Source organism: Anguilla anguilla, chromosome 7 (assembly GCF_013347855.1).
Source record: "Anguilla anguilla isolate fAngAng1 chromosome 7, fAngAng1.pri, whole genome shotgun sequence".
NCBI classification, from domain to species: domain Eukaryota; kingdom Metazoa; phylum Chordata; class Actinopteri; order Anguilliformes; family Anguillidae; genus Anguilla; species Anguilla anguilla.
The window spans coordinates 16,632,142-16,659,945 of NC_049207.1; the positions used below are offsets into that span (position 1 = coordinate 16,632,142).

The 27,804-nt window shown below is 41.1% G+C and overlaps 4 protein-coding genes across 8 annotated transcripts in view; 2 read left to right on the top strand and 2 right to left on the bottom strand.

The window, feature by feature from the left end:
* Positions 1-697: 697 nt before the first annotated feature.
* On the bottom strand, positions 698-6,861 carry depdc4 (DEP domain containing 4). The gene is made up of 9 exons (XM_035424897.1): positions 6,770-6,861; positions 6,019-6,436; positions 5,245-5,393; positions 4,848-5,043; positions 4,284-4,516; positions 3,896-4,038; positions 3,206-3,331; positions 2,665-2,743; positions 698-2,556 (listed from the first exon to the last, which is right to left on the bottom strand). The coding sequence occupies exons 1-9, from the start codon at positions 6,843-6,845 to the stop codon at positions 2,357-2,359; spliced, it is 1,620 nt and encodes a 539-aa protein (XP_035280788.1). The 5' UTR covers positions 6,846-6,861; the 3' UTR covers positions 698-2,356.
* An 807-nt stretch (positions 6,862-7,668) lies between these two features.
* Positions 7,669-14,644, bottom strand: actr6 (actin related protein 6). The gene is made up of 11 exons (XM_035424563.1): positions 14,066-14,644; positions 13,582-13,699; positions 13,299-13,367; positions 13,078-13,201; positions 11,682-11,817; positions 11,520-11,576; positions 10,839-10,937; positions 10,644-10,722; positions 9,206-9,377; positions 8,574-8,712; positions 7,669-8,238 (listed from the first exon to the last, which is right to left on the bottom strand). Exons 1-11 carry the CDS (start codon positions 14,131-14,133, stop codon positions 8,109-8,111), a joined length of 1,191 nt encoding a protein of 396 aa, XP_035280454.1. The 5' UTR covers positions 14,134-14,644; the 3' UTR covers positions 7,669-8,108.
* A 275-nt stretch (positions 14,645-14,919) lies between these two features.
* Positions 14,920-23,747, top strand: tcp11l2 (t-complex 11, testis-specific-like 2). Of its 2 annotated transcripts, none has more exons than XM_035427081.1 (10): positions 14,920-15,079; positions 17,983-18,164; positions 18,359-18,491; positions 18,728-18,848; positions 19,085-19,308; positions 19,698-19,834; positions 20,459-20,631; positions 20,936-21,117; positions 21,314-21,486; positions 22,138-23,747. In XM_035427081.1, exons 2-10 carry the CDS (start codon positions 17,996-17,998, stop codon positions 22,392-22,394), a joined length of 1,569 nt encoding a protein of 522 aa, XP_035282972.1. In that variant the 5' UTR covers positions 14,920-15,079; positions 17,983-17,995; the 3' UTR covers positions 22,395-23,747. The 2 variants fall into 2 exon arrangements, with proteins under 2 accessions (XP_035282972.1, XP_035282971.1); XM_035427080.1 differs by lacking the exon at positions 14,920-15,079 and adding an exon at positions 15,833-16,548.
* A 630-nt stretch (positions 23,748-24,377) lies between these two features.
* ccdc87 (coiled-coil domain containing 87) overlaps positions 24,378-27,804 on the top strand; it is an 11,633-nt gene continuing 8,206 nt past the window's right edge. The window contains exons 1-6 of one of the 4 annotated variants that reach the window (XM_035425617.1): positions 24,378-24,701; positions 25,242-25,268; positions 25,766-25,929; positions 26,588-26,739; positions 26,914-27,164; positions 27,665-27,804. The exon at positions 27,665-27,804 is cut by the window's right edge and continues 83 nt beyond it. In XM_035425617.1, coding sequence (XP_035281508.1) covers positions 25,773-25,929; positions 26,588-26,739; positions 26,914-27,164; positions 27,665-27,804 — 700 coding nt within the window. In that variant the 5' untranslated portion in view covers positions 24,378-24,701; positions 25,242-25,268; positions 25,766-25,772. Of the gene's footprint in view, positions 24,702-25,127; positions 25,269-25,765; positions 25,930-26,587; positions 26,740-26,913; positions 27,165-27,664 lie in introns of those variants that run through there. The other 3 variants (XM_035425614.1, XM_035425618.1, XM_035425616.1) reach the window with 3 other exon arrangements.

Genomic DNA, 27,804 nt, shown 5'->3' on the forward strand with positions numbered 1-27,804 from the left:
GATACAAATGACAACGATTCCAAAATAAATTTGCACAGAGAAGTAATCTCACATTAAAACCGCGTTACCATTTCGTCTTTCTGATTATTTTACATTCACTGAAAACAATTTATTTTGAAGACCTGCCTGTATGGTGTGTATTGTGTATGCAAGTGATCATCCATAAAGAGTTTACTCCTATAACACTTATCTTTGTTTATATTCCAGACATAGATTGCTGAAATGTCACACCCTAATTTCCATGCTCACGTGTTTATAGGGTAATCAAATCAGTCAAATTCTGCAGTCAAAACCCGCTGGATTGAGATTGAGGAATAGGCAAGTTTTCGACAATTAGCATTTTAAAATTTTAATCAATTAGTAGTTTGGTTTTGAGAAAGCAGACTTATTTATGAAACGCATTACCTTTGCTGTTAACAAACATTATTCAAAGGAGTGTTACCTTAACTATAGACAGAGCACCCTTTGTGCTAAAACACGTCTTCCCTGAATAACCTCTCTGGCGCATGTATGTTGCATCATCATATCTGGCCATCATATCAGTTATAATCAGACAGTGGGTTGACAAGTTCCATTTTAAGTCATTATCCATCTGTTAATGACACACCCCAACACTATTGTGTCCCAGTAATTATGCACACACAGCTGAATACATTAGTTGACTCACTGAACAAGACAATAAAAAAAAATTACAAAAATGCACACAATTAAAAGTTTATTGACATGGCTAACTGTGAAATTACATTGGTTAGTTTCACACATTTTAGTGCATTTCAATATTCACCATGTTGTATGTAACCTGAAATCCAGAGAATTTATTTTCATGCTGAAAGATTAACACAGAAAACAGCACAGAAAACTTGTACAATGCAAGCATTTAGGCATTGTATTATAGAACTCAAAAATGTTTGTAATTCAAAAAATCCGTTTTTAATTATAATTCTCTTCAGTACCTTTCATCTTTATTTCCATGACATGCAATTTTAAACCATTTTAAGAACAATAAAATAAAATCAAAACCAAATTAATCACCAAACAAATTCTAGTTAATTTGGTTTGTCCAATTGTTGCTACATACTCCACATACTATGTACATGGCTTCATATTGCTCAAAAGTGCTCAGTTTATTTGTCCTTCACCTGAGGTTTTCTGGAAAATGTACAGGAGAATAATACAGAATAGGATTAAGATCCCATGCTTATGTGCTCGTGCCTGCATTTGTGTGACTGTTTCCATTAATGATACCCTTGTATTCGAAAATGAACATTCAGAGTGCTGAGTCTACCTGCTAAAGGCACTGTCCATCAGGAAACATCTAGAAAGGAGAACTCGCTATACCTCTGTAGTGGTTTTGGTTCCAGTTGTTTTGATTCATTCATCAGTGCAATTACAACACTATCAGGGATTTAACATACTTCACTTATGTGTTCTTAATTTGTTTATGACAGTGCTGAATATGTAAGGCATTACTGTGTCGCCTGTATTGTATTACAAGACCAACATTTCAAGGATTATATTCTTGGGGATGCAAAATATATTTTGCACTTGAAAAGAAATTTCACTAAAAAAGTAATTTTACTAAAGCTGTACTTATCTTTTGTGATCTTTCCCTCAACATTAATCTTTTTTCAAAAATCCCTGCAGAACCTAATCCATACGTACCTATCGTAACGGTTAGCGACTACCCGTACATTAGCAAAGAACACAAGTGTTAATATAAATGTCAACCACAGGGTCAAGTTGACAGAGCATCACCCATTTACTCACCAGATTCTTAAAAATCACACTCATTTGCTAGACCTATCATCTAGCAAGAGCTTCACAGGTAAATCACCAGGTGAATAAATTATTTCACCTTCCTCTCGGAAGACCACACAGTATCAGCTGGACCCTCTGTGTGGTTTCCATAATTTACAGTGTAACCTCCTGGGTAAGAACATTAAAACATTAACAGTGCAAATAAACAAAACAGGCAAGAGAGAGAAAGGCTGCCACCAAAGAATTAAAAATTAAGTTAATTTCAAGGAATTAGAATGCTATTGCACTCAGTAATTGCAGCAGGCAGCCTGGCTACAGTGTGTGGACTTAGTGCTAATCATTTACATTTAATGCTTATAAATTACAGTACCAAGAAACATTAGTGTTGAGATAAAGTAGAAATCGATTCTTTCTCAAGGCCATTTTCTTACCATGCAATTTGACACTATATCAGAGCTAATGACTCTCCAAAACAGTGCCCAGATCAACCAGCGGTGCATTCTTTGTGTCTGCTGTGTGAGTGAGGAAAAGAACAGATTACTTTTTTTAAATTGTGGAGCAGTGCTGGCTCAGGACCACTAGGTGGCACTGCTCACCACTAGAAGGTGCTGGAAAAATGCTGGAGGAAGACCACAGGATGGTGCTTCTGGAATTCCTTGATGAGCCTTCTCCTCTCCTTCAGAGGCATGGAGGCACTCAGACTGATGTGGCGGATGAGCTGCTTCAGGCTTTCCAGAGTGGCTTTCTCTCTCTGGTCCTCATACTGTTTCACTGTCACACGCTGGCAGTAGGAGAATGCTGCCAAACAGTACCACCATTAATATCACATACTAATTCTCCAGTATTGACCAAACTTTGCCCTGGCTGTGCTGCCCAGATCTAATCCTCGGTAAAGGCACTACTCACTTGATGTTATATCTGCATCCCCTCCCTGTTGCAAGGCTTGCAGGGTCTTCCCCACAGCCTCAGTCAATGATGCTGGGGTCTGTATCATTGTGATAAAACAAAAAGATCATACATGTATACATGAATTCTGTCAAGAACGGAATGTCTGCTTATTAATAACAAAGCTGAAGCATGAGTCTAAATAGATAATACTGGACACTCATATATTTATTACCATCCACAATTGTCAGAATCAAATTCCACATATTGCCTAGGTTGGCCGCATTCTGTAGTAATTCATTACCCTTTCTGAATAACAGCTCACAGGATTGTGCTGTATGGACAGTTATGGAGGTACACAGTGTGTCTGCCTTGGCTGGGCAGTTTTATGGAGAAATCACTCCTGTGGGAGAAACTGCCACAGTAACGGCCTTTCAAGGTCAGGCATGGCTGTACCTTTGTATAGATGACCCTGCTTTTAAAGGGCAACTAGACTGAGTGTGGCAGTGTCCGTAAACAAATGATGTGACCTTGCAGACGGTTACAGGAGAGTAGACCATACCTTGAAGAGTTGGGAATGGTTGTCCATCAGAAACAGAACAAGCTCTTCACTCTGAGCTCGGGTCAGGGCGTTATTCTGAACGACTGCCTTCAGGAAGGTCCGAATGACTGTTGCCCGGTTGTCTGCCTGTGTCCAGCAGCACAAATGAAACCAAAAAGCCTCAATTCAAGTTTAGTGTGAGTAATACACAGACATCCAATGCACATTTCACTATAGATTGACTGCCCCCAAGTCACGCAAGGTGATAATCACTCCGTTTGTCAAAATTTCTATCATTTCAATTTCACATGGTAAATGGTAAATGGACTGCATTTATATAGCGCTTTTATCCAAAGCGCTTTACAATTGATGCCTCTCATTCGCCAGAGCAGTTAGTGGTTAGGTGTCTTGCTCAAGGACACTTCGACACGCCCAGGGCGGGGTTTGAACCGGCAACCCTCCGACTGCCAGACAATCGGTCTTACCTCCTGAGCTATGTCGCCCCGTAAATGTAAAATTATTTTTACATGCCGGTATGTAAAGGCAATGTTTCCCCCGACCTTGGTCCTGTACATGCTAGTTTTTTTTTGTCTGTTGAGAGGTTAAGGTTGTTAAAAACATGGATCCCCAGGACTGAGTTTGGGAACCACTGTGTTAAGGAACAGGCTTAAAGCTGTTAGGAGGTACCAGCTGGCTGGCGAGGTACAGTACCTGCCTATGCAGACGCACAGACTCTGGCAGTGCAGCTGCGGCCATGAAGCCCAGCAGACTGTGCAGCTCGGCCCTCGCGCCAGGCTGTAGCAGCCGCAGGCACAGCTGGGAGGCCGTGAGGGCGTCCTCTCGTTTCCCACAGTCTGAAACACAAGAGGCAAGAGGAGGGAATGGGTGAGGGAGAAGGATGAGTCTTGCACTGCTGACCAACTGCTTCCATACGGGAGTTTGGGGATGAGGAGCAAAATTCAGTGTTCAAAGGTAACATTACAAGCATATGTCAGGGGCATTGTGTTTCAGTTGAATGTGAAGCGTGGTGAGGTGCTACAAAACTACAGAAACATTGTGGGGTACGATGTGCTCTTGCAGTAGGGCAAAGCAGCTTCACCGAGCAGTTCCAGTATGGCAACATGGATGTCGAGGTAACGGCCAGTAAGCAGCGGCGCCCTCTCCTGACTGCCGTAGTACTTGGCAACGGTGTCGAACAGCAGCCTCTTCTGTGCAAACAGGCTCTTGTCCCCATCAGCACTGCCCTGCTGGAGGTGTTCCCCTGCCACCACAATCAGCTGGTCTGGGAAGTGCTCGAGGCAGTCAGCGGCAGCAGCCAACCAAGAATCCAGTCTATTACAGGGGCACAGACCTAGATTTTAATTTTTCTCAGCTGTATATCATATTATACATAACAACATCCCATAAGTTACATTTCTTATTACATATAGCAATATTCCATATGTAAATTGAATTTGGCTTCACTATAAAGTTCTGAAGCATTAATACACACTGGATCAGCTTTAGTTCATACAGTTCTTACACATTCCAGTAAGTTCAAGTGTCAGTTTCTGGTCCTGACTGGGGAAGGGTCAGTATGCATTTTTGATTCTGTGTGGAAAAGGGACAATATAGCCTTTTGTTACTGACTGGAGAAGGGTAAATATAGAGCTTTGGTACTAACTCAGGAAGGTTCAGGCTCTGCGTCACTTCTCGGTCCACACAGGTGTTGGAGATCACAAGGTCAGCGTGGTTACTCAATGGGCCAACTCTCTGCAGCTCAGTCTTGCCCGGAGATGTCAGGATGCAGTCCAGGACGGGCAGCTCCACAATCTGCAGCAGCTGCACGAGGGTCTGCTGCTTCCACACCTCTTCCACCACTAGGGGGGATAGAGAGCCGAGACCAGTAACTCAACATGTGAAGAATGCACCAAAGCTAATAAACTGATGATTTTTTTCTGTTTCTTGTCAGTTGGTAACACTGTGTAATGAAAATCCCATGTCTTACCACTCAATAGCAGGCAGATCTCATCTTGTAGCATCTTAGCTCTTAGCCACATCACACAGACAGAAGCCATTACCTGTTTTGGACAGAAAGCTGGTGGCCGGGGCTGTTCTCAGGCCTGAAGGGGTGGAGGGGTGCAGGCTGATGGTCTGCAGCAGCTTCTCAAGCCTCCTGTCTGAGGACTCCACGGCAAGAGGGTTGGAGATTGTCCTAATTTTATCCAATCTAGGGATGGAAAGAGGGGACTCTAAAATAATGCCTTCTTCACTGCTTGGGCTGTGTTTTACACTTTAAAACCATTTTCTCTATCATTGTTGTGTTCTGTGTGCAGTCTGGCTGAGCAGTTAGGCAAGAAAACTAAGCCAGCATTTAAAAAACTGAAGCTTTGTCACCTTATGAATTGAGAAACATTACAGTGTTAAGTCAGAGAAAAACAATAGCAAAAGCAGAAGTGAATCTCATGTTTATCACATTCTATAACCTTGGTACTTTAGTGCTGTTCAGTAGTCCCTATGGCACTCACAACAAATACATGATACATTTCTGTATCCTTTATTTATAGAACTGTGAAATGCATATCTCAATATGAGTGGTTCTTTAACTAATGGTAAGCACCACAGGTTACTTTGTCTCTGAGCATTGCCATGTTGACTTACAAAACAGATCAATTCTATTTTCAAGGTTTTACTAGATTTTCATTATTATATTCCATTACATTTCATGCTGACCTTGTTCATTGAGATCATAGCGTACAAAAACATGATACAGAAACTGACTAGACATTTAATTTTCTGTTTGCACGATTCTGCACCACAATTACCACAGAGCATTAGATTAGATTATTCTATACCTGGGAATTTTCCTTCTCCTCCAGCTGGTCTCGTCAGGTCTCATATTCTCTTCCCCACGGTGCTTCTCGCTGGAGCCAGACAGGCCATCGCTGTCGAGGAAGCGATACAGACTACAACTCGAGTCTTCGAATAGCGTATCCTTCTGGCGGCGGAAGAGCTTGGTCCCAACAGGTTCAAACACCCTGGCCTCCATAAGGGCCTGACAGAGGCGGGTGGCCTTGAGACGGGACACCTCGCTCGAGCAGAAGTAGATGTTCTGCATGAGGTGGCTGAGCAACACGTCAACCGCATCAGAGCCCGTAAAACAGTCGCTGTGTGTGCGCAGGTGCTTCCGCCGGGGCCTCACCTCCAGCTGCGTGTGCAGAGCAAGGATTAGGCTCCTCCAAAGCTCAGTGGCACGAAATGGTCCTGAGGAACCTGAGAGAGGAATAGGTCAGTGTACATACTCCTTCAGCAGTTATAAGTTAGACTTAGGAGTACTGCAGCTGAATGTGTTATGTTGCTATGTATTTGTGATCCGAAAGCTAATGTCTCTTAGCTAATATTTATTTTCAACTTTATGTAAAGATCTTTTTCTAAATTTGAATGAGGTCTAAACCTGGCTAAAGCCAGTACGATAGCTAACTACCCCCCCAACGTCTTTAGGACTTTGTACTAAGTAGTAACATATGCGCTGAAGTTAATATCGTGCTTTCTGTATCCTGTTTGTGCTGAAAGGTTTAAAATGCTACATTATCAAACATTTCTCACCTATTTGCGCATTTTCCCTTATGCTTCGCGTTTGACTGTTTAATCTTCTAAACCTAGGAGTCAAATCGACCGCCATCACGAAACAGGAAATAACGTCATCTCGATTGAACCAAGAGATCTTACCGTACTGAAGCGTTTGATCTTTTTCACGCTTAATTTACATAACTGATACAAATACATCACATATTTTCTTATTAAAACCATTTTAATTATAACATTTTGAATTTACGTTAACATCCTTGATCCTTTATCGAGGTTACCCTAACACTTGACCAGCAGCTAGGTATAGGCTAATTGAATGGTCTGTTCCACTGTCAGTGTTTATGCTACTCAAACAACGTACAATACGTTATGTTACTAGCGATGAGTTGGTGCGGTGACCGTGAAGTAAATTGGTAAATAGTGCTTTGTTTTGGGACCTTAACCTAGACTTAAAGTGCTTAAAGCAAAAACGTGAAATGATTTACCAATAAAGGTACGGTTCGCCAACGTCAACGATAATTTTATTTACGGTACGTGAATTAACATCTAGTTAATATCCTTACGTTGTTAACGTACAACGCTGCATATACTGTACACAGACTGTACATAGACTGTACAAAATAAGGTCTGGGTGCCAACTTGTATGGCGGATGATGATTGCGCAACAGAAAACTAATCTGCGTCGTTGTAATTAGGCTAGACCATGCCCTGCTTCGGTCATTGCATAAAATAGGTCTGCAGTTGATCTCAAAAATTATTAAACTTTTCAAGAGTCCTATGTCATTTGTGCCTTTTGACACAATTGTTCAATATATACTTAAATATAACTTTTAAATATATAAGTTTTTAAAGCGATGTTGACATATATAAATTAAACTCACATAGTTTTGATTAAGAAAAAAGCAGAATAAGTTAAATAAAATGGAAAAAATACATCTTTTATTTTTTTCACAACAAAATCCAATGTGGCCTGAATAAACAAAATTCCTTTAGTTGGTATAGTACTTGCTCATGTAACTGAAAGGATACAAAGCATGACATGTCAGAAACTATAAATTAATCTACCATGAGTCATTAACAGCCAGTAAAACCTTGTTACTTCATTAAACAAATACTCAGTGCTAGAAATGGTTCCCTCCTGCACAGGAATATCCTGTTTGTAAAATAAATCAATCCAAGACCAAAATACAAAGCCAGAGAGTTATGTACATGGATCAACTCTGGCCTGAGCAATTCTGAATTGTTTCTATGGCACTGCTAAAGTTGTTGTGCACAGACTTGCAAGTATCGTCTTGTTTTTCTTTTCAACCTTTTGAGTGGAATGTCTGTCTCACTGCAGTCAATCAAGTTCACTGCGTTAAATATCAAACTTCTCTTCACATATGTAATGTCCATTCTCCTCATAGTCTTCACGAGTGACCACCATCTCATCAAAGTCAGGGTTTTCTGAAAGGAGTTTTCCTCCCTCCCAGGAGTAGCAGATAGGACTATGGAAAGAAAGAAGAGAGATATGTACATCCAGAAAGAGTACCATACAGCTATAGATAATAGGGAGTGCTGTGAATTTGCCCTCGAGTGAAAACGGGCAGTACAGTGGGTGGGTACTGACAAAAGACTGAGCCTCAATAATTATGCACAAATTACACACAAAGTATAAACAAGAATACAGCACCTGACTTACAGAAAATATGTAACACATAGATACAGCGCAATACACTGTGGATTTCATTTATAATATTGCTCCCAATTTGGATTCCTCAGAAACAGGTCTTTCAAGATTTTCATCTTGTTGGAGCTGACAACCTTGACCTTGTTCACTTACTTGTGTGGCTGCACCACGGACACATCAAAGTCGGTCGGAGTGAGAGAGCGGACCTCCTTGTACACTCGATCCCTGAAGCCCGGAAATAGGGTGTTGCCACCCGTGAGGACGATGTTCTTGAAAAAGTGGGGCTGCATCTCTGAACAAAAACACCACAACCAGTCATGTTACAAACAGGAACTGAACTGACCGTTCACAAGCCATGCCAAAAAGCCTGTTCTGGATACAAGACACAAGAAACTACTCTGAACAATGATGTAGGTCACCAGTATTTAAAACACAACACATAGTGTACATTTATTCAGTTAAATATTTTTCAAAATAGCAACATTTCAGACATCTCAGAATTAAAGCAAAAACAAGCCATGCAGTTAACCAAATATTTTGTCATCAAACATCTTGTAGATGATCTGTCTTCTGAGAGAACAGTACAAAAAAGACCCAATTTATACTAGTTTTTTTATTATAAAGATTCCAAAATAGTTTTAGAATCTAACTTTGCCAGAACTGGCACAGAAAGGCCACTTGAATTCTTAGACACTGAGGTTTCTCCTGGCAACTGCCATATCAGCCAGGCCAGCGTGTGCCTCTAACCATGGTAGTGACAGTTTAGGGGTATGGCCCTCTCCTACCCTCGGGCAGATTGTTGACTGAGTTGACCAGTGCCTCTGGAATGCCCATCTCCTGAATGCCAATGTCCGAGGGATGGAAAATCATCTCAGGAACAGCGAACCTCTCATTGGTCAGCCGTAAAATCTGCTCCCCGGTCTTATACTTTCCTGTGAAGTTCATCTCTTCACGGGGCTAGAGCCAAACACACACACAACCCAAGACAGTAAGTCCACAGGTTAATCTCTTTCTATGATAATGAAAGCATGGTTCTCCCTACCTAGGGATAGCAGATGTAAATCAGTTCAGCAGTTAACTGGTACAACTACACTGTAAGCTATAAATGTCCCTATTAAATACACAATAACATATAACAAAATGATTCAGGTCAAACAGACCGGTTTAACAAGTCAATACATATTGTCTGTTGGCAGCCCCAATGACACAAAACATACTAATACTATACTAAAATTTCATTAAAACAATGCAAAACATTGGCCATATCAAGTGTATCCCTGTATTGTGAAATTATAGTGAACTCCAGCATAATGGCACCATAAACAGGTTTGCTGAATGAATTCAATATTGCATATTCAAAGTTTCAAGTTGCATCAGCTGCCATGCTCATTTTCATTTTTACCAGTTTATCCAACCACTTAGGTAACCACCTCCCCTCTGATCCCATTCAGGTTATTCTGGAGTGTATTGTAACATGGAACTGAGATGTGCTTACACATATTAAACACTGATGGCTGTTAAACTAAGGTGTTGATTCACCTAAAGTTGTTTACAAAATGGAGTATACTTTATAAATAACAACATTATGTATCACAGTAATTATTTCCAATGCTCAATATACAAGGAAACTTGAGTTAAGAGGTTTTTTTTTCCCTTCAGGTGTTATTTTTTCCTTCATACATCATTTATTTATTTATTTATTTATTTAGCACAAGAAATAAAAAGAAAAAAATACTAAATATACATAAGTTGACCTATACATTTTGAAAGTAATCATGAGTAGTTAGGGTTATGAGGAGCCATGCAAGGAAGACCAGAGAGACCATGAGGGGTTTATCAAATGGCTCCCTTAACAAAGCAGACATGGTTTTATAGATTACATTGTAGATATTACGCAGTTCAGGTATGCAATAGACAAATCAGCTACGAATTAAGTGCCATTTGACTTTTTTTAAACAGCTGAGAAGAAAGGTAAAAGTAATAGGAAGGAAGTACATTGGCTCCTCTGAAATGAAGACTGAACTGAGACATAGTTGTTCAAGTAAATGGCAGTCAAATGATCCATTATGTCCTCATCAAATATTGTAACTCCTGGAAATGTTAAATATTTTTGTTTCAATGCCTCAATGTGACATCTACAGTAACAACAGCATTACCTGAATCACATAACTGAATGACCTGATATTAGTGGCCTGAAGAAACATAGAGAAGATGAGTCCTTACTTTGCAGAAACCCTTTTTGATGGCGCTGAAGTCTGGGAGGACGTAGTCCCTCATCACTGTGTTCTCCTCTCCTTTTAACCTATGGGATATACAGGTACACTATAGCATTACTTCTGCATGATTCTGGACATCCCAGTTACATTCACCTGGATGGAATAGTTACATGAATGGGCTAATTCCCTTGCAGATACTCACTGAGCAATTTCCATGTCCTTGTAGAAGTCCTGGGATACATAGCACACATCTTCTTTCACCTGATTGATCACATACGTTTCATCCATGACATGCAGCTGTCTGCCAGAGATAATCATAAATTATGAGTCAATGATAATACAGTTCAGTATATTAGAAAGCAGTTAGCACTAAATTATAAATTACAAATGTGAGAAGAACTAATTTCAGCCCTTAGGAAAGCCAAAATATAAAAGGAACATTGACAATACCATTTATGAACACAATGAATTTATTATAGGTCAGAAAAATATGCATTAATCTGTATTCTTAGAGAGAGTTTGAGGTCTGTGCTCAAGCAGCTAGATGAGTTCCTACCCTAAAAACATATTTCAGAAGTTGGGGGAAAAAAAAGGCACAAAAAAGCTCTTAGGAAATATAGAAAAAAATGTTATCACTTAAAACATAACATTTCGGTCTCCAAGCTACAGCGGCTGAAATGTCATGTTTGAAGTAATAAATATTTTTATTTTTTCCTAAGAGTGAGTGTCGCACCTTTTTCTGCATTTTCTTAATCTGTATTCTTTACATTAAATCGTTACATTATTTAGTAGTATTGGTGTTCGGACATACAGCAACATACTGGAATGCTCCCACAAATTTAAAAGCTCAAAACAGCAAGCTCAGACATAGTTGCACCATTACCTGTATGAAATGATCTCCTTTAAATGATTGGTCAGCAACTTCCCACCTACATTTATCCTAAAAGGTAAAAATGTGCATGAAAGATGTCAACAAAAAAGCCCAGCTCAAGTTTAATGTCTATTCACTTCATAGCGAAGAGAAGTATTGATAAACGGGGGTCACCTGCATATTCCATCTTTCATTTTCTTTCCCCTGCAGTAGGGGACAATGTGAGTGAAAGAGAATCCACTGTCCACCACGATGCAACAGAGCTCCGAGCTGTTCTCCTGGAAGTATCGATGTGCACTCAGGGAGCCAGCTGAAACACAGAGCAAATCCAGACTACACTAGAACAAGCTTGACAGTGTCTACCTCCATTTGTTTCCTAAAACTTTATGCACAGACCTATTTAAGTCATTCTAGATCTGTTAAATGGAAATCTTGAAACAGTAGCATGATTGCAGTACATTCAATCCACCATAAGACAGTCCACATCTACGCCCTGGGGCGGAGATTAAGGGGGGCCAGGGATACCCGCATAAATTAAACTATAACATCATATATTATTATACCAAGGTCTGGCTTAATTCTTATTGGATGGACGGTGTGTTAAAACTGTTTAATGCACAGGTAGTTCAGGTTAAAAAGATTTCACTGTTCTAAATGCTTATACTGCCTGGCCAGCTGACCAATCTTGCAGATGCCCTGCAAATTGTCTAAAAGGCAGCCGCCTCCACCTCCGAGAATTCAAGTAGTTGGTGTCAGCAGAAATGCTCATATTTTGAGGGCGAACTGCCCTCAAATTATTCATTAATTAATAATATTTAATCTTTGGCAAATGACCATGATATAAACTGAATAGTCTTCTCCTAGGTGGGTGTTAAAAGGGTTTGAAAACACTCCGCGTCATGCACAGAAACCTTTTAATGCACAACTCTCCAGGCAACTAACAGATAACTGACTGATTACTGTGAGAAATAAATGCACCACTGTTACTACAGCAAGCAACCCACTACAGTGCGCACACCCCAACACACACCTGCACACTTGAGTTTTCTTTATTTCGAGATCATGCAAACTCTGCCATTTTCCTACTGGATGCAGATTGAAAATGGATATCTGACATTTAAAAAATATGCGGTGCTCAAATAAATAAACCTAGCAACGTGCAGTGAGTGGGCCTATAGCTAGGGTTACCAAGCATCCCATTAAATATGGAACCGTAATGTAACTGGAAAGTAAAGTACGCAGGAGAGAAAACAGAAAACTCTTGGATGGATGACTAAAAAAAAAAAAGCAGTCACCAACCTACAATGCAACCATGGAAAAATATGTGACCACTACATTAAGGATATATCAATAACTTTCCCTGCTTAAGTGCTGTCATTCAGGACCTTTTTTAGAGCTGAGATCACTCAAAACATAAGATGTTGGATGTCAGGTGTCCACATACTTTTGGCCAGAATCATATCTCCAGTCAAAGGAAAAATATCAAGTATCCAATGTAAAGAGCATGACTGACACTGACACATTGACCAAAACGATCCAAGCACATACAACCCTTTTATACGGAACCCACCATTGATTCTGAGAGCTGCTTGAAACTGGTACTCTTCAAACAATATCTCGTTCATGGACTCCTGGATTGACGTGAAGTTAAAGTATGGTTCTGTAATCACTATACTGGTGTCTGAAAAATCCACCTGAAACCAGGAAGAACTCGATCAATTAAGTACAGTGTAAACAAGTAAAAAAACTTTTTTTGTAAACAAATGTAGGCAGGCACTCTTCTCTCTTCACCTTGAACATTTCCTTTCCAAAGAGATGATCCCACACCTTCCGTTGCACATCCCAATTTACCAGGTATCCCTGAAACATCACACGTGCACAAAACACTGCTCAAATTCACTGAAATAACTGATGATGTGCGCAACGAAACCATGAATTTTTTCATTAGCAAATGTTCGCTGGCAACAGGTGAATACTTTACATTTTATGTTGCACAAAAAATGAGTCATCGCTGTGGATAAGAGGGTATGCTAGGTGGTTGAAATGTAATGAGATGAGCTCTTCAACGCCTTACCTTCTGAAAAGGCAGAATATAGAACAGCCCAGATGGATCCTTTATTTCGTCTAACTGACTGGCGGTGAACGTCTTCAGTCTCGAGGTTTTTGAACGAAATTGACAATTCGGGATAACGCTGCAACACAGGGATTTGTGGTTAGCAAGCAAACCCAGCTAGCTGCTCGCCAGAAACTTTTACGATAATTTGGTATTGGCAAACTATCCTTCGGAAGCTGCACTAGCAACGCTGAGAACATTACAGACAGTCTGCTTTTGAACTCAACTATCCAGCGAGCTTTTAGTTTTAGCCAACTCAATCTTTAGTACTTCGCAGTATAACCTTTAAGTATTAAACTATTGTACGTTAATATGTTTGCTACATAGCAAATCTAACTATCTTGTTCATGATGGTTAAGCGATAAATTCTAGGCTAGATGCGACAGACGTGTTAGCTAATGTTCGCAGTAAATGTTATGCTGTGCCAGTCATACTGTAGACTTACCTGACTTTTTCATGGCTGTATCCAATTTTAGCCGTATAGGCTCCATTATCAAGGACTAGCGTTGTCATTACTAATCATATAACCGTTTGTTTATAGCTATTGAGACTCTACAGCACTGAACTGTTCATTGCTCTACAGGCACATTCTCCTCCTCGAACTATTTTTGTGTGCTACTTTGCGGTATTGTGCTTTCGTTTTGTTGTCCGTGCTACAACTAGTGTTGTGATATTGGTTCCAGCGTCGGGAAAGGTCAACTTGTTACAGTTGCAGGTACATTACATCTACGTCACAGTCTTCAGGACATTTCGTTACAAAAAGGGCAACATGATAACAATAGATTGCAAATGTTAAAGTGGATGTTTGAACACATTCAGATAAAGCCCATAAACCATCCGTCTGGAAAACACACGTTAAGTCTCAATACCCTTCGCTTTGCTGTGTGAGGAATACTCCGAGCTAATAAGCACGTGAACTTTGTTTGCCATTGTTCACAGCTGTCCGAATAAATTCAGGACGCTAAGCAGCTTTCTAGACAGCAAACAATAATGCCTGAAAATTAAACCACAGTAGCCTTCTTGCATTTTTTCTAATATTTTATTTCGTCATATCCGTAAACAAAGAAACCCCCATGTGAATTGGAATGTACCATAGTCCGTACTGGAGCAGGGACAAGATTGCCTAAATATACGTAGTAATTAAAACCCTTAGTTTACTCTTAAATATCTAACTTAGATGTAAGTGTTCTATAAATGCTGACAGTTGTTGTATATTCCCAGTTAATACCCTATTTGTGTTTTATCCTTTACATGCATATATTACTCTTGAATCACTGAAATATAAGGCAAATGGTTTATCCCAGTTGTAAGAAATACTGCTAGCCAGCTGGTAGCTGGAGACCTTTAAAAAGGCTTAAGGTAGCAAAAGCTTGACGGCAATTGGACCACAGTTTGCATTATACAAGACAAAAACCATCAGTTTTATCGTTATAGTCTCCTTTTGGGAGACTTGATAAAGGTAATATATATATGTTTTTTTTAAGGTCGTTTCAAAGTCTACCCTAATATTTAGCTACTTTCTAAGGACTGAACATGTTTTGCTAGATTGACTTGCTCCCCAACTAGCTACAGTAGCGAAGACATATTTATTTTGCCTTGCTAGCTGACGTTCTTGAATAGCTACGCTTAATGACTGTAACTTAAACTTATTTCGGCATTGAATATGTTGCTCAACTAAGTCGATAAGTTATAGTTGAGGGTTAGCTGCATGGGATTAGATGCTGTTTTTTAAAACAAGTTTATTTTATTTATTTATTTATTTATTTGTTTGTTTTTTTCATCTTTTTGCAAACTACCTAGTAGGCTGTTGGGGGTTTGTGGTTTCCACGGGAATGCTAAAGACCAACAAGCTGAATACTGAACTTTGTAAACGTGATAATTGCATTGCGTATAAGCTAGTTATAAAAATAGACCAGATAGAGCACCAGATAATGTGCAATTGTTTGCTTCAGACTTTAGTGACTGTTTACATCGGCATGTACATTTACGTGTAGTTATCCAGAAAATGCTCCTCGGTTGTTTTAATGGAGGCATATTTGCGAGTCTTTTGAAGATCAGTAAGTCGTCGCCCGAGACTGCAACATCTATTGTTTCTACTGCTGTTTTTTTCGTTGGCATGCTTTGAGCTCGCTCTTGTTTTGTAGCTAGAGCTTGGATCACGTGTACTAAACGGTGACTCGTGTGTGTCTGTGTGTGTGCGTGTATCCGTGCTGCAGCCGAGACTTTCTGTGCTATCTGTTCTGGTGTGTTGCTAGCCTTCTACGGCCTAACGACGGGGACCCCTCAGCCAATGCGAAGAGAGTTGCTATGCTTAGCGCTTTTGCTGACAGCTTCTGTTTGTGCTCCAGTAATCAGCCTCAGTGGTGATCGGTTGATGGCTTTTTCTGCAGGGAGAATGAGCCCCCGTTCTTTTATCATAAAGGACTGCGTTCTCGTTGTGAACATGAATGGCGCTCGCGAGTAATATGTCCTTGAAGTTCTTTTGTAATTTTTTCTCCATTTGATTCGCTCTGGCTGAGTCTCGGCATGCAATTTTTAACGGTGCAATTATTACTTCACCAACGAGGAAAAATGGAATGAGTTTTTGCTGGTGATTCATAATGTCATGCTTCTAATCGGACAATATCGTTCTTCTAGGCCCCAATGTTTTTGTTTATATTGCATTTATGATATGTCATCGTAATCGAATCGTTCCAAAGCAGGGAGGCTTTTAGATATCTTTGCCCTGACCTACTATGCACTCTACTGTCCCTAGACTTCTATGTTCTCCTTTGGGACATTTGATAAAACTCTGTCCATTGTACACAAAGCACATAATTATGTAACCATATATTTTTAATGCATCCCAGTGGAACCTTTTTTGATTAGATTGTACTTTTTTATATTTATGGAAAGTGCTCTTTTGAAACTTACAGTTGCAATTTTAAGGTAAGGGAAATGTTTTTTCTTCCAAGGCTTCAATCACTGGCTGTTTGCTCATAGATACTGTATGCGTAACTGGATATATTGACCTTTCAGAGGCCTCGAGTAACTGAATATATGCCAGAGATGGACTCTTTCCAAAGGAACTGCAATGCTGTGTCCATCTGTCACTCATGTTAAATGTCTGATCGCATTTTTTAGTTTTTGTCTCTAGGTGTGTTATTAAAAGGGCTTCTTGGCCCCAACAAAAGGTTCATTGTTTCCCTCTAGGTTTTTCTGATAGTTTGTATATACAGTATGTGGCGTTTGGTCCCACACTTAACGTAAGATTTTACTGCCTTGGCTGGACTGCAGCAGTATAAACATCCAGCTGTTGCCATGGTCACTGGCTTACCAGCTGTTGTTAGTTCTTTGTGATGGCTTCTTAGTAATGGAAAACTAAACAACACACACAAACACCAGTGTTTACCAGTGAATGAGCAGCCAAACAGGTTTTTTAAATTCTTTTTCTAATCATGCTTCCCTCTCTCCATGTAAAATGATCATGTTATTACAATGAATTTGAAAAGTGAATTGAATTGTGCCTCTTTACCTTTTTTTTTTTTTTTTACTGTAGCTTCTTGTTAAATGTACAATGTAAGTTTAAATCTCACTGGGTCCCCCCCCCCCCCTTATCTTGCTAATGAAGTGCCATTACTGCTAGTTCAGTCCAACTAAAATCCAGTTTTGCAAAAACAGGTTTAAGGGGAGGGTGGGCTTTGTCTGAGGACTTTGTCTGCATACCTCTAGGGAACATGGTTTGGCTACAAGTTGCAGTATGATGACCACATTTGCTCATTATAAAACAATTTCCAATCTGTAAGCCATGGAGTATCAAGAAGCCAGAAACTTGCCATATGTCCCTTGCCATACCATTTTTTTGGCCCAAGGCCTCAATATTGAACTATTATAAAAATAATATTCGATTTTATTAAATGAGCATATTAGTAAAAACAAAATATTCTTGCATACAGCTAGGCCAACTTTGACAAAACTTGCATGCGATGTACACTTCATCTACAGATTAGTTAAAAAAATTTTTTTTTTGAAAAACAAAAAACAACAAGTGCCACATGGCAATCAGTTTCAGCACTTCCACGTGAGATTCTGAATTCTGTTGGCCATTGTGTTGAGTGAAACCTTTATTTTAAAGGAAATTGAGTGGTAAATTGACTTGCAAATAACTGATCAGTGAATTTGTTAACTGCAAAACTATTTTGTATGACTATACACTTTCACTGCATAGCTTATGCCTTACTGTTACTTGAGTCATTTCCTATTCTGGAATCATGTCTATATTTGTCACTGTTCTGTGATAAATAACTTGGAAAAGAAACAACATAAATGATAACGTGATGAGCTTCAAGGTGGTTAATCTGCTGAATACATCTGTCTCTTCAGCTGGTTAACCACAATGCCACTGAACAATGAACGCCCAACCTCCACATCTACGACAAAGAGTGAGGACCAGTGCAGTGACACGGAGTCCTCCGATCGGTGTGACAGCATGACATCGAGTGACTTTGAGTGCTCCCGTCAAAGCTTCACCAGTGACTCCTCCAGCAAGCACAGCTCCCCCTCCTGTGAGTATTTATCCATATCTCTCTATCTCTCTCTTTCTCTCTCTCTGTCTTTCTGTCTCTCTCTCTCTCTATCTCTCTTGCACTCACGCAGGCACGCACACACATACACACAGGGCCCCTCTTTTTAGATTAATTTATGGAAACTTTAATTCGACTCGCATGTGATTTTTGTGTATGCCTCTGCTTATTTTCAGCAAGCCCTCCAAAAACCATAACACTTGATGAGGTCATGACCTCTGCCCGGGACCTGTCAAACTTGAGTTTGGCTCATGAGATCATCATGAATCCCAACTTCAAGGTAGAGCAACTGGACCTCCCACAGAACAGGTACTGCTGTGTATATTTCCTACATGATGGAGCTTCGACATACACAGCTGTGTGTTTACTGTTGTGATTTTAAGTGTTTAATGGTGGTTTTGCTGTAAAGGTTTATTTATTTGCAAGGATTGTACTTGTTAGTGTTGCACATTTAAAGATGAAAATGTGATGTTTTTGGTAAAAGCTTGACTTTTTTCAGTGCTGACAAAATATCAACAATAAACTAACCTGTTCTGCTCTCCCAGTTTGGAGAAAAGGGTGAAAGACATTGTCCACAAGGCATTCTGGGATAGGTTGGAGTCGGAACTGAACGATGACCCTCCGGAATATGAACATGCCATCAAACTTCTGGAGGAGATGAGAGAGGTGACTGCCCTCCTGCATGCCATTCTATTACGAATGCATGTCTCTGTTCTGCTCTATGGAAAATGATATTCACTGCCATCCTATGTGCACTTAACTTGTGTACTGTCTTGGGAAGTTTGTAATTTGTTAATGCATAAATCGGTGTCCTTCCAAGCTCTGAAGCAACCAGCATTCCACAGCAGGAGGGACAGGGCATTGGAGCGAATGAATTCTAATCAAACTCTGGTCTGTTGAAGATCCTGTCCTCGTTCCTGAATCCCGGAGCCAACCGCCTACGTACCCAGATCTCTGAGGTTTTGGACCTGGACCTGATCCGTCAGCAGGCTGACAACGACGCAGTGGACATCCAGGGGATTGCCGAATACATCATCACTGTCATGGGCAAGCTGTGTGCCCCCGTCAGGGATCACGAGGTCAAGAGGCTGAAGGAGGCTTCTCCCAACATTGTATCAATGTTTAAGTAAGTTGGGATGTAAGATGAGTATTTGTGTGAAATTGCGGCCACATTATCTGCTCCACATCCTGTCTGGCAGACTGAAAATAGCTGCTATATAAAAGGGACAGTGGCACTAAATCTAAAATAGACCTGAAATCCAGCGGGAGCATCAGTTCTGTGTTCCCATTGCTACTCTCGATCAGGTTTTGAGGTCAGTTGTAAAACCAAGAATCTTTGCAACGGATACGGTAATCCATGTAAACATACTACCTTTTATAATACTTTCTCATAAATCTGTGCAACACAATGCTGTTTGGGTGGGGTGTACATTTGGCTTTGTGCGTCTGATTCCATGGCCGTGTTTGAGTGTGCATGTGGCCCTGTGTTTCCATCGCCGTCATTGTGTTGGGCAGGGAGATTTTCCGAGTCCTGGACCTGATGAAGATGGACATGGTGAATTTCACTCTTCAGACCTTCAGGCCAGAGTTACAGAGGCAGTCCGTGGAGTACGAGAGAGCCAAGTTCCAAGGCATCGTGGAGAAGCTTCCCAGTATGTAGTTTCTGGGCTGCTTCTCGCCACTAATGCAAAGCAAATCTGTCCAGTACCAATAACCAAGACCTTTCTGCTGTGAACCAGTGAAATGGCAGAAGAATCCTACAAATTGTATTCAATGCTGTAGTAATATTGTAATGGTGCTTAGCGCAGCATAATTACTTGGCTCCTTGTTGCTTTACTTGTCGGCCTGTTTGTGCGACATTGGGTTTTACTGTTATCAGTAGAGAAAATAAGTTTCAAATTGCTGGATATTCAGTGTGGTGGTAGCTTACCCATGTTGCAGTTATTTGCAAGCAAGTGAAAGATGCTGCTGGAAAGAGCAGGACAGGCTGCATGAGAGAATTGACTTCTTAGTTTCCACACTTTCACGGCTGTTCTAAAGTCAGTGCATCCTTACAGAGCTGACCTGTTTGCCCATGAGGTTAGTGAGATGAAAAATGTTCAAATTTTAACTTTAGTCATATAGATGTCCACTATGTATGAAAGACAAAAATGACTGAACATTAAGAATTAATTGATGGTTGTAATGACAAGCAACATTACTGGACATGCTGTGCAAAAGGGTATTTGAGTGCGTGACATGGCTTCTATAGTGGTCCGCTCTTTCTTTTACTTCAGATGCCCTGGACCACACCAAAGATTGGATCAAAGTGTGTCTGGAGGAGCTCCTGCTCTCCGTTCCTGTCAGCGCTGGCAAGAACGTCCGAGCCTTGCCTAGCCCCATGCTGGTGCTCAACACGGCCTACATTAAGCTCCTGGCCTGGGACTACCAGAAGCACCCTCTCCCTGAGGTGAGCCCCTGCCACTCTCCTGGGTGCAAAGTACCTGAATGTTTCCTGGCCCACTGAGTATTTCTGAGAGCATGATATGTGCAGCATATCCAAACTGGACCCATGTCCCTCTCACAATTATGTGTGTCTTTGTGTGTGTGTGTGTGTGTGTGTGTGTGTGTGTGTGTGTGTGTGTGTGTGTGTGTGTGTGTGTGTGTGTGTGTGTGTGTGTGTGTGTGTGTGTGTGTGTGTGTGTGTGTGTGTGTGTGTGTGTGTGTGTGTGTGTGTGTGTGTGTGTGTGTGTGTGTGTGTGTGTGTGTCGCAGACTCTGATGACTGATGAGCAGCGCCTGAAGGAGCTGCAGAGAGGTCTCCAGCTGCTCCAGATCGTGGCGGCCATATTGCTGATCGTGCACAGCGCGATGGGTGGCCCCATCTCCGGCCTGCCCGCGTTGACCGAGCGACTGAAGAAGATGACCAGCGTGCTGCTGGAGGGCATGCACAGCCAGTGAGTGTTTCACCAATATACTACTGCTATTCCTACTGTGATCAGGGCCTGTTGCTTAAAATTACCCAATGGCCTGATGTCTTAAAGTTTAAACTGCTCTCATTGTGCTTGTAAGACTAACATAAGTTTCTGTTGTCCCTAGTTACACTCACCTTCTCTCTCTCTCTTTTTTATCATTCTTGCGCTTTCTTGTCAGGAACTTTAACATGCCAGAAGCTCTGGAGGGTGTGAGTGCTCAGATCTGCTCTGAGCTGAACAAGTCCCTCACAGAGCGGGACTACCCCGCCCTTCCACCTGAGCTGCAGGCCACCCTGAGGGGACAGATCTGCAGCGTCACCCAGGAGGACAACCCTGTCAGCAGCCTCATCGGTGAGGACACCACCCATCTTCTCCCTTCATCCCACTGTCCTCCTCCCCATCCCACTCTTCCAAGTTTTTTGAGCTGGTCATCCTTATCATCTATTCTCTCCTGACTAATGCTTAAATCCTTCTTCTTTTTCTCCACTCCATTGCCTGTTTCTCCTCCTTAGTCTTCCTTCTTAGTAATTTCGTGCGCAGCCAGATACTGCTATTTTCTATTACCCAGCTTTTTCAATACTCGCCATTCATAACTAAATGTTACAAGGCCATAGAATGGATTTTATTATCCATAAGAGCTGTTTAAAAGATTCTGTATTTTTTGAGAATGGGTGAGAATAATATTAATTGCTCATATTATTTTTGAAATCTTCAGTACTTGCCTGCCTGAATTACAGCAGCGCATGGGCAGAGCTGTCAATTTAGCAAGTTGGACATCTGTTCCACACATAAATACCATGTTACTAGATCCTTTGGCCTGTTGTTGGGACAGAACTTTTTTTTCAAGATCTGTTTTTCTTTTAGCTTCAGTTGGAGCAGATGGCACACAGTTAGGAAACTGTACTAATTTTAGATGGATCTCTCTCTCCCTTTCTTTCTCCCTCACCCCCCACCCCCATTCCTGTCACCTGCATGTCCCATCTGTATTGCCTGCTGTTCCAGAGGAGAGAGTTCAGCTCTATTTCAAGAGCTTCCTGGCCATGCCCAGTTCCCATTTGACTGCACCCCCTACACCTGGTGGCCTCGCCATGATCCAGCCTGAGCTGGCCGCCCTGGCAGCCAGCTTCGTCAGCATGGTCAACTTCAACAAGCAGGTGTACATGCCCTTCTACGTGGGCATCCTGAAGAGTCTGCTCTTCAGCGTCGAACCCCAGAGCTCGCCCAGGGAGGCACCCGCTGCCCAGGTCAACCCCCAGTAAACTCTGTGGGGAAATATCAGGCTCACTTCCAGCATGCGCCTGCCCGTACTGTCAATGGCATTCTGAGTTTGAGTGCAGCCTTTATTGTGTTTGGCAGAACCTAGAGCTGAACGTCAGCGCACTGTAGTAGGATTGCAATGCATTCTGAATGCTGCATAAAAAAATACATCTGACTCGGTGCTTTTAAAAAAAAAAAAAAAAAAAAAAAAAAACAGGGAGTCAAAAAGAACCTTGTGGCTCATTCCAAAATGTGCTCTGTTTGCCTGTAACAATGACCGTTATGTAGATTCCTTAACGTGTTTATTAAATAAAATCATTTTCAGACTGCACCCATGACTTACTTATCATGCATAATGAATTATCTATTTTTGTGCAATTTGCAGCTTGATTGTGTAATGTCAAAATGGTTTTAATAGTGAATTCTCCTGTTGTTTTGGAGAATATTAACTGAAGATGTAAATGCACATTCACAAATTACTATGATTGCTTAGAGATATATATATTAATATTTCCTAAAGGGAAAAGCTATATTTATAGGCATGTACCCTGTTTTATAAAACAAGATTTTTAGATTGATTATATGTTTTAGTTTGGAGTCATTATTGTTACAAACTGGAGTGAGCAAATTTTTAAAAATGTATTGTCATTTACTTGTGTGTTTGTGTGCCACTGTTTAATACCAACATAACTATGTACGGTCCTGATTTTTTTTTTCATATATTTAACTCAATCTCCGTGAATAAAAGATCAGTTAGTAGCTGATTTGAAACAACTTAGTGACTGAGCTACAATCTTTGTGAAAGACAGGTCTGTAAAGTTGAAGTGGGAATTGATAAATTAACCAGGTTTGGTGGTTTGAATCGGGAATTTTTAGAAAAGTTATTTTGGTTAAAGGTGGTTATGATATAATCAACTAACATGTCTGCCGGCCAGTGAGAAGTTTGACTATTGAGGGAAATTATAAGAATGGAATTATTTCAGTGAGTGCGTTTTCCTAAAGCATTTCTTACAATATTTAAGTGTCATGTGACAAATGTTTAAATGTGCAGTGGAACTGTTATGTTCATTTACTGTCCGTTTCCTCTTTGTGTTGCAAATGTCGTATGCCGTGTCCAAATTAATGTTGAGGGTTTTGTAGGTGTGATATTTTTTTGTTTAGTATCATGCGAAAAGTAGCCTATACTTTAAAACGTTTTCTAAAGCCGTATTGTACTAATCAATATTGCACAGAAACGTTTACATTTGATTAACAAGTGGTCCTGATGACAGAGGATAGCTTACATTTAAAATGTCTACAATTTCCTTATGTAATGTACAATGTTGCCATTGTTGAAATAAACTTGAAGCATCCAATTTTTTTGCTCATTGAATTTTTTTTTTAAACCATTAGATAATTTGACCAAAATCCTTATGCCACGGCGAGCTTTTGTATGTGTTTGGGGGAAGATTCATGCTTGCATTCTGATAAAATGGTCTGCTTTAGAGGTTTGGGGCGCTTTATAAATTCACGAAAACTTTTGCATGGCAGTAAACGCGCCAACCAAATCAAAGGATAATGTGACATTCTCACCTTCACCCTCATTGGAAAAACATCATACTCCCTGAGAGGGTACTCCTGTGACATATTTCATAGAATAGACTACAGCAGCCAATTACATTTGTGTATGGTGCGAAACTGGTTGCCTTTTGTTTTAAGAGCATTCTGACTGCGGCACAGCAGTACATTATACATTTCTTCTCGATCACTCTAGATTTACATTGCATTTATTCAGCAGACGCTATGCTTACAATGTACGAGAACGTGAATACATCGTGAGAGATAGGCCTTGAACAGCACAACAGAAAATTATATTATTCACAGTAGCCAACGTAGCGGGATATTTGATCTTTTGAGTATTTATCAGAGCGAGGTCCTCTTCCGAATGTATTCCGTACGTGTTTACAGCGTCCTTGGTTGCTATGTACATTCTGTTTGCTCGCCTGCTGATGCAACAAAGATTTTTACCAAAGATGAAAGCTTTGCTTAGAGTGGCTGTGACTTGGGTGTTTTGCCATGAATGGGAACAAATGCTTGTCAGAAAGTTGCATTTTTACTTATATGGCCTAAATATACTTTAATTAAACCATTTTTAGTCCCGCAATTTCGGAAGGTATAGGCTACATTTGTCCCCAACCGCGAGTAACGCTGGATTCCCACTGGCACGCAGATCTCCGAGCTACTTCTCTAACCGGCCTGGGCTCGACAGGGGTTGATTGTACGCGTTACCAAGCAACGAGTGTTTCTGCCTGAAGATTTGCCAAAGAAGGGTCAGTTTTGTTTGGTTTACTGTTTTTTAGCCTATTGCGCGAAATGGCATATTGCTTAAAATATATTTAGCATTACTTCATGTTACGCAATTAGTTTAGCCAGTAGCCTAACTTGCGTTCCCCTTGCTAAGTTAGGCTAATTGTTTGAAATGTCAAAGCTAATCGCAGTCCACTGATGGGCTCATACGTTTCCATTGATAATACATATTAGAGTCCAAAACAATACTGGAGTTTCCTTTTAATTCTGACATTACTAATTTTCGGAGCGTATAGCCGGTGACGCGTTGTTAACCGTCAGAACGCCTGGGTGAATGGGTCAGGGATATTATTAATGGTTCATTGTTCAATGCATATTGTTATTTTTTTATTTGATACTTGATCAGGTGGTGAAACAGTTGTGTAATTGCACTAAAGTTTAACAATACGTAGCCAGCAATGACGACCCTAAGTGGTAAAGCTTATTGGAATTCCTTATTTACTGGTGTTTCTTGGAAAGAAAAACATGGCTATTGCTGTCTGAATTCTGCATTTCCACCAAAGCTATCCAAATTCATCAGTACTGAGAAGGTACGTAGGCTACGTTCTGTAAAACGAAACTCATATATTTTTTTTTACCTGTGTGAAAGTGTCCAAAGCCCTGACCCCAACCCCATTCCACACCTTTGGGATCAATTGGAAAGTCAACTGTAATCACCCAATCAATGCCAGAGCTCACTAATGCTCTTCTGGCTGAATAGAAGCAAATCCCTGCAGCAATGCCCCAACATCTAGTGTAAAGCCTTCACGGAGGAATGGAGTTTGTTATAGCAGCAAAGGGTGGACCAACTCCATATTAATGTCCATAATCTTGGATGAGATTTTGGATGTCAGGTGTCCACATACGTTTGGCCATGTATATTAAATGTGATGTGAATAATCATGTTTGGCAGATTTCATGTTCTTACGATGAAACATTCAACAGTGGCTGCCATTTCACTTTTGCCTCAGGCCTGGGTAATAATCGGGCAAGTAGAAGGCAATGCTATTCGTGATTGTCCTGCTCTATGTGTCCATGATTCTGGCAGGTGCAGGATGAACAGAGACGCTGGGGTTTGGCAATGGGGAGCAGGACGTCGGGATAAACCAGTCTCAGGGATACTTATGGAGGCACCCATGCAAAGCATCCCTCAGCGATACCGCAGCATTTTGGGATCGCTTTCCCTGTTCACTCAATGCAAGCAAAACACAGGTTAATATGTTTGAGTCCAGGTGAATGTGTGAATGTGAGTGTGGAGAGTAGAAAGCTGAATATGTGTGAATGAGCGTGGTTAATATGTGCAGATGAGACTACACAGAGCATTCAGGAAAATATCAGCAGCCTGTCTGACATGCTTGAATGTTATCATCTTGGTGACAACAAAGCAGTAACTTTTCTGTGATTGACAGCTGGGTCCCAGATAAGACTAGATACACAACCTGCTTTTCAGCTGATATTTGATGTTACTGTTTGAAAAAAAAAATGGAATCATCTTCAAAAATGAAACATTTCTAACAGTAATCATCAGAGAGGCTTTTTCTGAGGCACCCTGGGCTGTATGATAGTGATGGGAGAGTGAGGCTTCATGAAGGATGGGTTTATGTGTCATGTTGTGGTGTCAATGTTTTGTTCTTGGTCTTTGACGAGATCATGGCTGCTTTTAAAATGTGACTGGGTGTCAATTACCCCTCTCTGCCAAACAACCACACCAACTTGGCTCTCTGTATTGTATGATATCTCAGGCTTATTTAGTAGACATTGAGCTCTATGTATCTTGCTGTGGTCTGTGGAGCCTTGCTCATCACCACTATGCCGAACCAGCTGGATTGTATCTGCCACATATTTGTGGAGGTGAATGGATTTGTCTCAGGCAGGGTTGAGGAGCGGTGCCCTATTACTCCTGACCTGGAGGGACAGAGGATAGCCCCTACCTCCCTGCCGGAGCTATTTCACCTGGTGCAGTGTAGGATGCAGGTGCATTCTGTCCTCTCCTCTACATCTCACGAGGATCAGCAGACACTGGTGAGGCATGCGTGCATATGCACACATATACATGCGTGCATGCACACACACACACACACACATGCACACACACACACATACATACACACGCACGCACGCATGCACACACACACACACACACACACACACACAGTTAGCCTGAATTGCATTCTTGTTTTTTTTTTTTTTTTTAAGGCAGAGGTGCTGATGTCAGAGCTGGGACTGATTTGGCATGATCTGATTGCACTGGGCAGTGACCCCTCTCTGTCCCAGGAAGAGAATGAGCAGCTTCACAGCCAGATCTTTAGCGAGGTCATCCGGGTCTGCGAGGAGATTTACCTTCACTGCCTGCAGTTGCTGGACACGCTGAGGAACCGTGCTGTTTTCAGCAACCAGGCCAACCTCATCCGTGTGAGGGCACAGATGGCCATGGCCTGCAGCAGTCTGTGAGTGTGTGTGTGTTTCTGCGTGTATGTGTGTGTGTGCATGCGTGCGTTCATGCGTGTGTGTGTGAATGCGAGTGTGTGTATGTGTGTGTGTGAGTGGAGGGATGTATGGGATGAAACGGTCACCAATACCATGCAGTTGGATGAGCGCACAACCGATACCAAAGCAGGTTACTGCTGAAAATCATTTTGTTCTGTAGTGGAAATGCACCAGAAATTCAGACTGAAAGAATGATGTAAAGCCTTAGGCCAGCACAGGTTCTGAAACTTTATTTATTCAACATGAGATGGTAAATACCCTTGAACGGTTATTATTTTGACCTCACTGTGGAGTATGGAGTAATGATATCCCCAGTGTAAACTGTCTACAGCTCCAACAGAGAGAATGAGCTTGACCTCACTTTGATGGTGTCCTCTCATCTACAATGTAAAGATCAATCGTCATGCCTGGCAGGGTGAATTTGACCTCACTGTGACACTGTGTCTCATTTTCTTTGCAGTTTAAACATCCACAACATCAAGCAGAATCTCACTCTTGGAATCAAGGCATTGAGGAGGATCAGGCTCAGTGCTGCAAACACCGATGAACACAGGGAGCAGGGGGTGCCAGACATGCACTCTACTCCCCGTAGGATGAACT